Below are 13,708 nucleotides of genomic sequence, written 5' to 3'. Positions count from 1 at the left end.
ACTGTTCCAGGAGGCGTACAAATAGGCGATGAAGGCTTGGTACTAACCGTGCCTGGGTCAGAGTCTACGCGATGGAGTCCCACACAGGACTTGCTCGACCAAGCTCGGAAGTCAGTGCACCGGACCTTTTCTTTTCTAATACAGGACATCTAGCCAAACCGCCCATGATATCATGTTCAAGGAAACGAGCGATGCATTTTTGAACCGTGGAGCATCTCGTTCAATTCTAGTTACATTGAACGAGGACTCCAACTCGGCGTCAGACTCAAGTGGCGTAACGCAAAACATTGCAGAGAACACTACACAAGTGCACGGCACACTGGGTGAAGTCATGCCTCTGGACCAGCTGCCACTCATTTTTGTCAATGATATCAGAGTAGGCCAACCCGAGCTGCAAACTCACTGAATGTGACAGGCGTGACAAACCTCACTTGCCACCTGCCACCAAGGTCGTCCTCAGCTTCATTCTTTACTTGCCTGCATTCCACGAAAAGGTATAAAATTGCTCAAATACATAAAATTTATGACAGAGCACCTTCCAGAAGAGTATGGATGACCACGCCAACGAAATGGAGATCATCGGCGGATATAGCTACACCTTCGCTGACGTGAAGATCATGTCGGCCAGACTAAACCCTCCTCCTCATCCTTTGTGCCCTCCAGAGTCTCTGTTTGCCAAAGTGATACTTTATCTCACGAAAAATAGGCTCTTGGCGACTTCATGCGAGGATGACACTGTACCCGAAAAACGACGCCTAGTTGTAGCCACTCAGTCGAAATGGGTCCCAATCAACAACAAAGGCCTCGCTACTCGCTTTTATCCTAGAGATCCTGAAGATACGCTGCTGAAGAAAGAGTTTTCCAAGATCTTCCCTGGTCTGACTGAAGACCCTGAGTACGTCACCTTGGCAGACCCCTTTTTTGAAGTCGCGTTGTGCGTCCTGTTTTGCGATTTTTCCAATGTCAGGTTGATCCCAATTTATTGTCTAGGAACCCTCAGCAACGTTTGCCTGTTGTGATGACGACTCCAGGTCTAGATTAGCGGTTGATTATGCAGTCTACAGTCATCCACCGGTCCTTGATACGATGAAATCGAGAAGGGCTTCGGATTTTTTTGTACGAATTTGTAAGACAAAATTGAGTACGCAGATGTCTGCTTCTGGATCTGATGTATATATTTCATCACTTTCTTGGGCACGTATGGTAAGAGGAGCATGATATAGACCAAGATCAGTAGTAAAAATCCTTATCAGCTGATTCACCACTCCTTGATATGCGTCACGTCACAGCTGATATGCCTTTTTTGGGTACCATCAATTGAATTAATCATCCCCCATCACTGAGCCGCTTTCACCCATCTCCTCATCTTCGTCGACTTCTTTGGCCTCGTCATCATCAGTACCTCTACGAAATTACTCATCCTGGCCATCTGAGCCTTGCTCATCTATCTCTGTGCCAAAGGTAAGCACCTAGAAAATATTGTTCCCGATTTGGCAATCACATTGTGACACTGCCTAATCAGTCTAATTAGCCTCGCACTGCTGAAATCTCAAAAGCTTGGGGTTCATGCACCTGCTTCACCTTTCAGATTTTGTTTAATGTTTCTTTATGCTATCAAAATGATATGCTCTCCAAATAATCATGTCTTTTGTTGGTTAACTGCCTCTAGATGCAATTTAAATTTCATCTTTTCTTAATTTTGCAATCATTTCAAGGACTGTGGTTTGAGGACCCCACAGATACTGTCGAGATACATATATGTTATAGGTATGATGTATATATATATAATTTAAAAAACTCTGAGGAAAAAGGGTATGTTTTGCAGGAGTAAAAGCCTACTGTATCAAGGAGTGGTGCCATATCAAGGACCGGTGGATGACTGTATATATTCTTTTTGAGAACTTCCATTCAGTTATGTGCCAAAGCCTGTCTCTTTTTCTGTCATGATGTAATTTTGGTATTGTAATTTGTTGTCTCAAAATCATGAGGCAATTATCAAATATCCCCGATTTCTTCCAAAGAATGAGGAAATGACAGAGGGTTCACCTCTGGCAGGGGGATTTGAAATAAAAGTAGACCACTAAGCCCTAATTATATAGCCATCAAATGGGCCTAATGGGCCTGCCTCACCATGATGTTCCCGCTGTGTGATCCGTATCGGGCCACCAGATCTGAGGGCGTGCATAGATGGTCTCTACCGATGTTCCATGACATTCACATTTGGACTGTCGCCTGATGTTCTGATGCTCTTCTCTGAAAGTATCCTGGTTCTGCTATTACTGTTGGGCACTGGTTTATCAGTCAAATCCATCAATGAAGCCATATCCAAAATGAAATTGCTATGGGGGTGTTTGACCTTGTAATATCTAATCACGGTGTAGGCATGGGGCCTCTCCATGGCATTCTAACGATGCTCATATTTTGAGTGGGGGGTAGATATATTATTATTCTTTGTACTGCTACGTAGTAATCCATGCGAAGATACTGTTGAACTATCTTTTGGATGTAGATAATCATCAGGTATGATGGTCCCACTGTCGACTGAAGATGTTATCTGAGGCTAAAATACCAGAGTATCATCCAATATTAGCATACTCCGCATTGCCCCATGCCACATGATTCAATACAGGTCCTGTTTGAGTCAAGTGCTCATCATCTGAATTGACCTCTAAGTATCTGCCACCTGGGAGATCTTGAAACTCATATGGACTGCTGTAGAAGGGGTCCATCTCACTGTCTTGAAGTGCAGGTGGGCCTGGTACTTGAAGCGTGGATGGGCCTGGTACAGCGCTGATTTGTCCAGTTGTCATGGTCTGTCCAGTTGTCATAGTCTGCTTGTAAGCTGGACGTGGCCTTGGATGCTCCCTGACATTCTTGGATGGTCCTATCGATACATGGTGAGATGTTCTACTGTGACAGAAGAGTGCAGCCATACCTTGGTTTGCCTTGCCTGGCTGGGGCTGAGCTGTCTGTATGTTGACAATGTTGCCTTGGGCCATTCGAGGTGCATTACCACTGTTAGTAGAAGTCTCGGTGACCTTCTGTATACTTGACACCATCACTGTGACCTTCTGCTTCTTGGCTCCGTGGCTCTTCCTCTTCTTATGTCCTTTGGGCTCGACGTCAGTATCATTCGCCAGTTCTTCAAATGCGATCCTCTTCTCGCTGAGCTTTGGATCAGGACCATCTTTCTGCTTGTTTGTGTTCTAGGAATGAACCAATCTGAGCATCCATTGGACCTTTGCACATATATAGTACATTACCTTAGTATTCTGTCTTGTGCGCATTCGTTTGGAATCTGTTGGAGCAGGTTTTGGTACCGCTGCTTGCACAGTCCGAGAGTGCGATGTCTCTGTCTCTGCACAATACACACCTTCATGATATGTATTCGTAGTGATATCTATAGCCATGCATACAAAGACATATGCATTAGCATCTTGATGGCCAGTAGGAGCTTCTGTAAATGAGACTCAGTATGAAATAAGAGTAATAGTCTACTAAGTGGGATTATACGAGCTATTTGGATTTCCGAATCTTCAAGAGCCTTTGCGAAATGTATTCTCTGACTGTTGGTCAAAGACAATGCACTTTTGCTTAGGTATGTGGGATCCAATTTGTCATTGATAGGAAGCGGTACTATTGGCGGCCAGCCAGTGAGAATCATGTTGCGTTCCTGCAGCGATTTACCCAAACGCCTCCAGGGGCATGATCTGTAATCAGGATAGCCATCCCGCGTTATAGGCAGAGCAAGTGTATCATGAATTGGGACATCATGGTACACTGTCAAGCCATTAAACAACACTTTTCCTTGGTGGAAATTCGGACTACTTACCCAGTAATGCACTAAAGTTGACGGTGTAGGAAAGATGTGCCGATTTTGCATTATCTGGCCTGTATAGCTTGTAGGTTGAGAATGCCTCTCTTGCTTTGCCTGCATCCTTCATGACGGTGGTTGTAGCAGTGGGAGATTCTTCATATGGTAGGAGAACTTCACCATTGACAGAAGCGGGAATGTCAGAACCACTAGGACTCGTGATCTTCTGCTCATGCTGCAGCTCTCTCTGTCGGTGCAAACTGACTATGCTGTCTGATTTTCAGTTTCTTTTGAATAATAATAATTATATTGTAATAGCATAATAGTATCTTGACTCACTGAACATATGCCCGAAGGTGTGTAGCGGCCCAATCATTTTTCAGACATAGTTTCTGATCTGCAAACTAGTAGAGCCAATATTAGCTGTAGATACCCATGAAAAAAACAACACAATACATACCCCTTTTGCAAGGCCGGTCTCATGGAAGGTCTGTCGTCCTTTGGATTAGTGCCAACAATAGCCATGATGGCCTCGAACCCATCCCATTGGGCATGATATTCCAGCTGACAACCTATCATTAATAAGGACAAAGATAGACACCTCAAGACTTACCTGCTTTGCAAGCTCTTGAAATGTATTCTTGAAGACTGACTGATGCTTTTCACATGTTCTCTGCCCTGCATCGAGGTCCATAACTTTGGCATATTCTACAAGAATACCCTTCCACTTGTCATTTGGGAAAGACTCCTTGAAATTGCTATAAGCCAGAGATGCTTGGTCTTGATCCCAAGACTCGTTGGGATGTTCCGCTTTGTACTTCACAAGGAAGACATTCCAGTACGACATTTTGTGGGCGACAACAGTCAGGAATGCGCAGTTGATAATGTGTGATAGTTGAATGGCAGCATTGATCTTTGTTGTCTCCTTGATAACTTGCCAGATCTGATTCGCAGCTTCCTCAATGCGAGAGACAGTCTCTGCCTGCAAATGACCAGTGCGACAGGGTTCAGACAACTCAGCTTCAACCTCTGAACATGGTGAAGGCTTGTCTTCCACCTCAGATGCATTGTCAGGTATGCCTGACTGTGTCAGAACATCCATTGGAACATTGTTCAGTGCTTCAAACCCATCACCGGTCTCTATGAAGGATGCCTCATCATGAGCAGTGGAAGGATGAAGATAGGTATTAGCTGGTGTACTTGGGATGCCGGTGTTGAATGAGAACTGATCAAGGTTCCTAGTAGCTACTGGAGTTATAGGTGAAGGGGCCATCACCTGAAGCATAGGCACAGCAGGCTGACTTGGACTTTTAGAATGCCCAGCTATGCCCTTCAACAATGGTTCGACGTTTCCACCAGCTATAGGTTGACCAGCAAGACTTGGGTAGGATGTCGCAAATGTTGCAGTAGAGCCCAAATCTGTAGGCCTTTCTGTTTGCAGATGTTCCTGGGAGGTTCTGTGAGTAGTAGAATGACTGATGGAGGCAGCTGAAGATGGACAGGAGTGAGCATGGTAGTAGGGTGACTTGGACCATAGATATCCCAACTTCGTCGGCCTCACAGATGGCAGTTGTTGAACTGGTGGACCTGCAGACAAAGGTCGAGTGGATGGTAATGGAAGACCCTGCCTACTAGTCTGTTCAAACACCGACTGTGAATGTTCAACTCTTTTTCTTCCAGAGAAATCGATTGGAAGGATTTTATATCCTTGTAGTGGTTGTCGGGGGAGTGGAGATGGAGAATCAGGGTCTCTGCATGCATCCATCTGCAATACCAACAGTGTACTGTCACTCAGCTGCAGAAACCTGATGGGATGTGGCGAAGCCATTGCTTCATTGAAGATTGACTCATCCTGCTGATCTGAGCAGCATTGGAGAGCACTGGCACCTTGCATGTTGGGAGGGTTTTGTGCAGAACTGGCCAGGGCTATACAACAATGAGCATCACATTGTCTCACAAGAGCAAAAAATCGCTCCATGGTTTCCATTCAGATTCTGTCCCTCATTCAGATTTTCAAGTGGTCTTGATGCTACGGGTGAAGAGAAGAGTTCATCCTCCTCTTCAGCAAAGTGCTGTATCGCAATGGGTGGGTGCAAGAGGGTAGGTGGATGGTCATTCTCCAGGTTGCTGCTTGCCTTGGGATCGTCGTCTTCCTCCTCTTGCTCAGCCTGAGCATAGTATTCTTCCCTCGACATGTATTCTTGACCACTATCAGCAATTTCCTCCTCTTCTTCTTCATCCTCTGAAGGTGTCAGGATACCCTCATGGACCTTTGCACTTTTATGAGGCCTGGACATCTGAGATGCAAGCTGTCCCAAACCTCCGATAAAACCAGAAGATGAATGAGTGTCCCACACAGCCTGCAATTGAGTCTGAGACTTTAATGTTAGGAGTCCATTGATTCATATTTCGGAGAAAAAAGACCCATGGAATGATTCATTTGAGCTTGGCTCTTTGGACACACTGGAGGCACTTGGCCAAATTGAATAATTCCTGGATCATAGTGCCTGAAAGATGCCAGAGGAGGAGAGTGCGACATAATAGCTTTTAGCACACCAATCCTACTGTCTGCATAATGGAAAATGAGCCCCTCTTTTGTCCGATAGCTCAAATTAATTAGTAGCACACTTATGACGCTGTTTTCCATCTAAATGAGAGCGTTTCGCTGTCCTTTGAATACTTGGGAAGGTTGGAGAATGGAGTACAGACGAATGTCGAGGTGAACCTCCTTTTCTGACATTCGCTAACTGCCGTTTGGGACCATCAGTGGAAATTGCGAACGTCTGGGAGCATCTGGGTTGGCAATATCCAGGTGAGTATTTCTATACCCCTTCATTAGTTTTCACCGTATTTCCTTGACCAGGTCTCGGGTGCACCTAATAAGTAGATCAATCGATTCATAGACTTCTGCCCATTCACAGATACCATTCTTTTCCAGCCTGTTCAGTCAATCTGTTAGTGTCTCGTACAACTCAATTTTGAACTAATTAGACTTACGATCCATATAGATTTCTCGTTCAAGTCTAGGGTCTTCTGTAGCAACATAGCAAGACACTTGTAGGAGCTTCATAGAGTGCTATACATGGGCCGGAAATCAAAATACACTACCGAGGAGGACAGAATCAAGACTTGTTGCCTATCTAAAGCCAAGTATAGAGCTAGTGAATGGTATGTCCACACCTGTGGTGAGACTCTTGCAGCGATTGATGCTGAGCAGAGGAAAAGAGAGCCAAAGAATGGAGAACCATAAGATGAATAAACACCACTGTGGTCGGCAAGGAAGTTTGCTTTGTTGTAATTCCTGAGAGAGTTTGCCACGCACACAACTTCTAGATTCGCTTGTACGTCAATGCCGTTTGATAGATGGCTGTATCGTTGATGTAGATCCTTTCTGCAACAGACATTTAAGGATGCCCGTGCATACTCAACAAGTCTCCAACATCAAGAAGAACAAGCAAAAGGTGAGAGCCATTATAGTCACTTAGCTTTTGGAGATTGGAACGAAGGCATAGTCAAGCTCACTAGGTCAATTGCAGAGATAGAGGCCTGCATATCAGAAGGTACAAGACAAGATACTACATGGAATAAGCTCCGTTTGCACTGTCTCCAGGTGGAGATGCAAATATGCAATAGCGGTCAATTTTTTCTAGATGAAGCGTACAAAGAAAAGCATCTACCATGGCAAAATCTATAATATATGTATAAAGCCTACTTATTCTGACATTGAATTCCATGTTGCGAGTGCTAAGACCATAGAGAGGCAGTGGGTTCTGAACTTTGAGATGTCAGATTCCGTGATTGCTGTCTGTCAATACCCACGAAGTACTGCACAGATCTGTGACAGCACCCAAACCCCAGAATCATAACCATTATGCTGTATGGGCATGGCCTGTATATGTATGCAAGTTAGGGCAGCAATGGTAAATGAAAGAAGGCTCACAATCAATCTTATCATGGTCCATGATGCCAGACTCGAAGGTGGAAGTTCATATCCTTGCTTCCTTGCACATGCAGTAATCATTTTGACGAAGTGAAGAACATCCTATGATGCATTAGAACTTATCATGGGAACATCAGTAGTAGATATCCAGAACATACCTGAATGTCTCGCTCAGACTCAAGAGCATCAGCGAGGCTGTCAAACAGCTCAAGAGTTTTCATTGTAAGATTCACCATGGCCACTGTCCAATGAACCTGATGTTTGCAATGTATCGGAATGACCCACTGTGTGTACATCCAGAACTTGAGTTTATGTGTATACCTCCATATCGTCTCAGATTCTGACTCGTCCCTCAGGGCAGCAAGATCATACATTGAGAAGAGAACAGTTGAGGATTCTGGGAAGGCATCAGATAGCAATGCTGCACATCCATTCATCATGTCATCATTCAAAAGTGCCGTAGAGGTATACAGACACCGTAAAGCATCCACATCAAACACAAGTTTGGCCCAGTTCTTCTCCTTGCATCGTGGCCGATAATGAGCAATGTCTTTGGTTGCGAGACACTCAGGAGAAGGAACATTGAATATAATATCGATATCCAAGTTGCCGTTTAAGCCAGACTTCCGAGGCTAGGGAATATTCCACATTCCGTCAACAGATGAAGACAGGTAAGTGGGAGAGAACTTACGGTGCCCATGTCGCTTGCTTTGAAAGACTCAGAATCATCAGCACTAGATGTCACTGAGATGGTATCATTTTCTGAGTATGACAGAACTTCCCACGTAACATCAGATGGACTCAGACTTGGGTCAAGATCATCAAGAATGTCTGCAAGGCAGTCTGATTCATCGTTTGAGATAGTGTCCCCATCGTCTTCATCGTCGTAGTCACTCTCAAACTCTCTGAGTATTGAGGTGAAGGTCTGGCCAGATATATCTGGGAACATTCCAGAGACAGCAATGATGGTAGGTGGGATGAAGTGGATGGCCAAAGATGAGATTCCATGGCATATAGAATGTGCAGTCCGCGGTGCAGATTGAACAATAGCATGCCAGCGCATATCAGAAACGAGTGGGTTCTTCCATCGGTGCTGAAGTGCACATGTTTGTTCGTATCTACGTTTCAGTGGAAAGAGGAAAGGTGAATCTAGAGAGCGTAAATGGGCGATTTGATCTTTCAGACAGAATCTGCTTACCTGCTTCAATGTTCTGGAGAGATATTTGCAGAGCAACAAGTTCCTGTTCAAACCATGTAAGCAGGTTGTCTGCTTCCTGCCCTAGTCAATGATGTTCCTCCAAACAGCAGTTGAGTTGGAGTACCACCCGAATTCCCTGCCAGACATTCGCATCCACGAGCCATGCAGGTGGTTCAGTGGGTACCATCTGCATCCAGACATCTTGCATGAGGTCATTGTCATTTCTGAGATGTGCCAAATCCGTTGACAGGTGGCGAGGCAAAGGGAACTGAATATTCTTCTCTGTCGCAAGTTGCTCCAGCTCTCCAACATACCCATTGAACTTCTGAATAGCTGCAAGGAGAGCTGGCTTCTGGTGACTGATTGATTTTCGTTGATGAGCCTAAACTTCCATGGCAACGGCAAAAACCAAAACTCTAGAGGAGTTCATGGCAAATGGCATGTAGTGGCAATAAAGGCTTTGTTGTTGTGTGAGTGTTTCAGTGCACCTCCGTGTGATGAATTCCTCAAGAACACAAGTATACACTGCGACTTTTCAGTCAGCGAAGTAGTACCCTTAACGATCAAGTACTAGAAAGTGTTGGCTGTAAGCCGGGAAGGGTCTCGATAGATGAGAAGGAACGGAATCCAGTATAACTGGAAATACTGGTGATGAGCCTCCAGGCTCTGTACACTCAGAATTCACAGATTTTACCAGATATTTAATTCCCCAGCCACCACACAAACCTACTATTTCGATCCCGGCAATATTGCTTAATGCTGCCAATTATCCTTCCCCACTTGTACCCCACATCAATTACGTGCCCCTTTCACTAATTCCACCAGTCTTCTTTCATTAATTCCACCAGGCACCTGATTGTTGATCTCACGGATTTAGAATCCCATCTGATTGCCTAGCACAGCCGCAATTCCACAGCACAGCCACAATTCCACAGCTCAAATAGCAATTCTGTTACGTGCTTTTTCCTTTTTCTCACATTTCGGTTCTCCAGTACCCTATTGACTCATATACGCTTAGTACCATGAGACACGGACGTCACACTCCAACTTCTATTCAGACTATGACTGCCAGCTCATTGTACCACTACGGACTTATTAATCACTATTCTTAGAACTACTCTTGTGTATTTAAGCAAGCCAAACTGTGGCCTTAAGCCCCAGCTTTGGCTAAGGTTTATATACCTAGTTATCGACTCTATCTCTCTTGCCTAGGCTGTCTAAGTCAACCGCTAAAAGACTACTTGCGCCTGCTCGTTGTATGCTTGACCGAAGTGCGAGTCATGTCACGAGTTTGACCTTGTTTGTCATACTAGTGGCTTACATTTAGCCAAAGCTTTTCTCAAGGATCTTCATTGTCAACCATGACAGTGAACATCACCTATGAGCAGCACCACATCTAACACGTTTAACATCTTCGCCGATTTCTTAACTGCTATCATCGTACTCATATTCTGTTTCCTATATGGATACCTCCGATATAAACAATGACACCATGCCAGAGTCCTGCAGACCCCCGCTTCTGGGAGAGTATACTATGGGCTCGATGGGCAACCTAGACGCACCCCATTCCACTACCGAAACGCCAGCACCTTCAGATTCAGACACAGCACTTCGACGTCAAGGAACGAGGACGTCCATGCCGACATCCCAGTCCAGCGAGACAAAGAAGACGTGGAAGGAGAGGTTCAGATTGGCGGAGTTGAAGAGCAAGACGACGCCGACAGAAGGGAGCAGCGGGTCCTCACAGACGGGATTCTTCGGGCATCTGCAGACCCCTCGGATGAAGAGTACGGAATCACCGAAACAAGGGTCGACCCCAGCACTGGAGGAATCATCGTTGGACCAGGAACTCGTCCCCATGCAATCTGCATCTACCGCAGGACAGAGCAAGGGGAAGAAGCTGTTATGGCCTACCATGAATTCTTCCCCCACGCCCCCGACCCAGACGAAGTCCTCCAGTCAGAAGAGTTCTACTCGCAGCAGCAGCACGACTGGGCGATCATGGACGCATGGCACCAAGCCAACCGGCTCCCCCCACTCGAGGACGGGGAGATACCAGAGTTCGACCTCCAGTACCCAGACTCACCCACTATCCCTGGATACCCAGATCTCAGTATCGCATCCGGAAGGAGCAACGTCTCCACCAGAGGAAGCCCACCCCTCAACCCAGGAGAAATCTCAGATGTCAATCCCCGAGACACCTCAGGCCCAGACTCCTACGTCTCATGGGTCACGAACAACGGGGAACATAACCCCTACGCAGTTCGGGATGAACTTGCTGACCACCACCTCAGCCCCTATGGAGAGTGCCACAGAGATCTATGCTGCCGGCTTCAAGCCATTGCTGAGGACAGAAGGAGAGACTGGGAGACCCCCGAGCCCCTCGTCCCCTACGTCAAGTGGACCATGGGAGAATACGGAGAAGAGCCAGCACTGGCCAACTTCTTCTTCAACAATCCCATCCATTCAGAGTGGGACGTACTCTACAGGAGATTCCAAGACTTCGCCAGAGGAATACGAAACCAGAACCGTGCCCTCGCCCATAGGGGAGGTGCCCACGTACCAGAGAGACAGGAATACCCTATACTACCACGACCCGAGGACCAGCCCCTCTATTTCTGGCCTCAAAATACTGAAACCCGCATCTGGAACCGCTGGTACCCATGGGAGCGGGCAGCCCTCACCGACTACCGCTACTGGCTCACATCACCAGACACTGAGGAGTCCACGCCATATCCCTGATCAACTCCCAAACCCTGTGAAGACGAAGACCGTAGCTGAAATGGGATGGTTAGAGCTTCTGGAATGGCAGGAAAGGTCCCTGGCCAACAAAGGGTCATGGCTGATCTCGGAAGCCGCCGAATTTATGTACCGAACTGAATTGCCCAATAAAGTCCACAGTGCTATCTATGAAGATGAAGTCAAGTACCATGCAGCGAAGTTATGGAACCAATTACATAATGACCATGCCAACATACTACGACCATTCGAGCAACGGAGTTACCCACCCTATCATTGGGCGGTGATTCCAACTGCACCCAAACAGGAACCGCCTTCACTTCCTCCAGAAAGCAAGCTAATCAGAGGAGCACCAGCGGAAGGAGCCCAAGAAAGCGGGGACTATGGGGACCCCCCCACAGAGCCAGTCTCCCAGCACGCAAAGGCTACACGTCCAAAAAGACCCCCGCCTCCACCTCCAATGCCTCCAATGCTGCCATACAACCCACACCATGACTATGACCTATGGTCACTGCCCGAGCTAGTAGACCTAGAGCTACCCCCCGATCCACCTGGACCGCCTCCAGATAGCCCTGAACCATGGGAGTTAGAATCCGCAGAACTGCCATGGGGGGCAGTTCGACCTAAAATGATGAAGACCTCGGCACCTTTCACCGGAGCCTCTAGTGACGTAAAGAGGTTCCTGAATGGTTGCGAAGACTACTTCAACATTTTCCCACAAGAATTTCCGATGAGCGCAAGGGGATACGCCCCCTCCAGAATCATGTTCGCCACCTCCCTAATGGAGGACAAGGTGCTGGAGTGGTGGACGCAGAAAAGAGAGCAGCTATATGACCCCATCCGTCGCCACACCCGATATCCGACATGGCCCAACTTTGATGCAGAAGTCAGGGAGAGGTTCTGGGAAGTGGCAGAAATAGAACTGAAGAAGGTCAAATGGAAGGCGTTATGACAGAAGAACTTTAAAAACGCCATCAAGTTCTTCCAGGAATTCGAGATGTTGGCTATCGAAGCCAAGAAGTTCAGAAACGATGATGAGCCTCCAGGCTCTGTATGCTCAGAATTCGTGGATTTTACCAGATATTTAATTCCCCAGCCACCACACAAACCTACTGTTTCAATCCTGGCAATATTGCTTAATGCTGCTACTTGTCCTTCCCCACTTGTACCCCACATCAATTACGCGCCCCTTTCATTAATTCCGCCAGGCACCTGATTGTCGATCTCACAGATTTAGAATCCCATCTGATTGCCTAGCACAGCCACAATTCCGCAGCTCAAATAGCAATTCCGTGGCATTAGCTCTAATGCCGTGACCTTTCCTCAATCTTTACTAATGCTGTTATACTGCCAAGATATTGCCGCAAGCATCTACTTCAGTACACTTGCTTCGATGTACTTTGCCACAGCAACACAGCAGCTCAAAATTCCGGAGATCGGTGGCATTCTTGCTAATCACTTCATCTATATGCGGTAAATCCATATGGGTGCTGTTACTTTCAAACCACAGTACACAGTAAAACCGTGTGGGTGCTGTTACTTTAGAACCTTGGGAACATGTGTTTGGCATCATTTCTTACCAATCTATGTACTATGGACTTACTAAGGACTCGCTTCAAGTATTCTAAACTTATTCTGGACTTGTAGTATAAAAGCTAGTATACACCATGGAAAATAGGTGGTTGCTAGAAACAAGTTACTGGACACTAGCCATCATCCACATTATTGACCACCGTTATCGCTTGTACTCGCTAGGACATAGACAATAACAACATAGTCACTCCAAGTTATACTCTCTGTCACAGCTTTTCTTCTAACGGTATTGGTGTATGCTCATATTGCACCAATACACGGAATTTGGTGTCCATAACTCGCTTTTATCTTTTAATCTGCCAGCATCATTTCACTTTCACCAGCCAGGATCGTTTTCATCAGTTTTCACCTTCTATGTCGCCATCGTTTTACCCAGTTCAGTTCAGGATCGTTATGTCCCCGTGTGGACTCAGATTAGGATCAT

At 46.2% G+C, this 13,708-nt stretch overlaps 4 protein-coding genes across 4 annotated transcripts; 1 reads left to right on the top strand and 3 right to left on the bottom strand.

Moving 5' to 3' along the window:
• Window positions 1-2,456: 2,456 nt before the first annotated feature.
• Window positions 2,457-3,374, bottom strand: EV420DRAFT_1498483 (uncharacterized protein). Its single transcript, XM_060470963.1, has 3 exons — window positions 3,264-3,374; window positions 2,936-3,206; window positions 2,457-2,884 (listed from the first exon to the last, which is right to left on the bottom strand). Exons 1-3 carry the CDS (start codon window positions 3,285-3,287, stop codon window positions 2,577-2,579), a joined length of 603 nt encoding a protein of 200 aa, XP_060339917.1. The 5' UTR covers window positions 3,288-3,374; the 3' UTR covers window positions 2,457-2,576.
• Window positions 3,375-3,638: 264 nt separating this feature from the next.
• On the bottom strand, window positions 3,639-6,353 carry EV420DRAFT_1742567 (uncharacterized protein; the record flags this gene model as incomplete). The annotated part of the gene is made up of 7 exons (XM_060480048.1): window positions 3,639-3,780; window positions 3,833-4,101; window positions 4,154-4,218; window positions 4,271-4,378; window positions 4,428-5,740; window positions 5,772-6,192; window positions 6,279-6,353. 6 exons carry the CDS (start codon window positions 6,351-6,353, stop codon window positions 4,095-4,097), a joined length of 1,989 nt encoding a protein of 662 aa, XP_060339916.1. The 3' UTR covers window positions 3,639-3,780; window positions 3,833-4,094.
• Window positions 6,354-7,622: 1,269 nt separating this feature from the next.
• EV420DRAFT_1473219 (uncharacterized protein) lies at window positions 7,623-9,976 on the bottom strand (the record flags this gene model as incomplete). The annotated part of the gene is made up of 7 exons (XM_060469111.1): window positions 7,623-7,703; window positions 7,755-7,856; window positions 7,913-8,386; window positions 8,446-8,903; window positions 8,953-8,995; window positions 9,077-9,311; window positions 9,930-9,976. 7 exons carry the CDS (start codon window positions 9,974-9,976, stop codon window positions 7,623-7,625), a joined length of 1,440 nt encoding a protein of 479 aa, XP_060339915.1.
• A 438-nt stretch (window positions 9,977-10,414) lies between these two features.
• EV420DRAFT_1634548 (uncharacterized protein) lies at window positions 10,415-12,643 on the top strand (the record flags this gene model as incomplete). The annotated part of the gene is made up of 1 exon (XM_060476333.1): window positions 10,415-12,643. One exon carries the CDS (start codon window positions 10,415-10,417, stop codon window positions 12,641-12,643), a length of 2,229 nt encoding a protein of 742 aa, XP_060339914.1.
• Between the last annotated feature and the right edge of the window lie 1,065 nt (window positions 12,644-13,708).

Source organism: Desarmillaria tabescens (genome assembly GCF_030435595.1).
Source record: "Desarmillaria tabescens strain CCBAS 213 chromosome Unknown EV420scaffold_1, whole genome shotgun sequence".
Classification (NCBI taxonomy): domain Eukaryota; kingdom Fungi; phylum Basidiomycota; class Agaricomycetes; order Agaricales; family Physalacriaceae; genus Desarmillaria; species Desarmillaria tabescens.
Note: the sequence above shows the minus strand (reverse complement) of the source record. Positions and strands in the feature narration are given on the sequence as shown.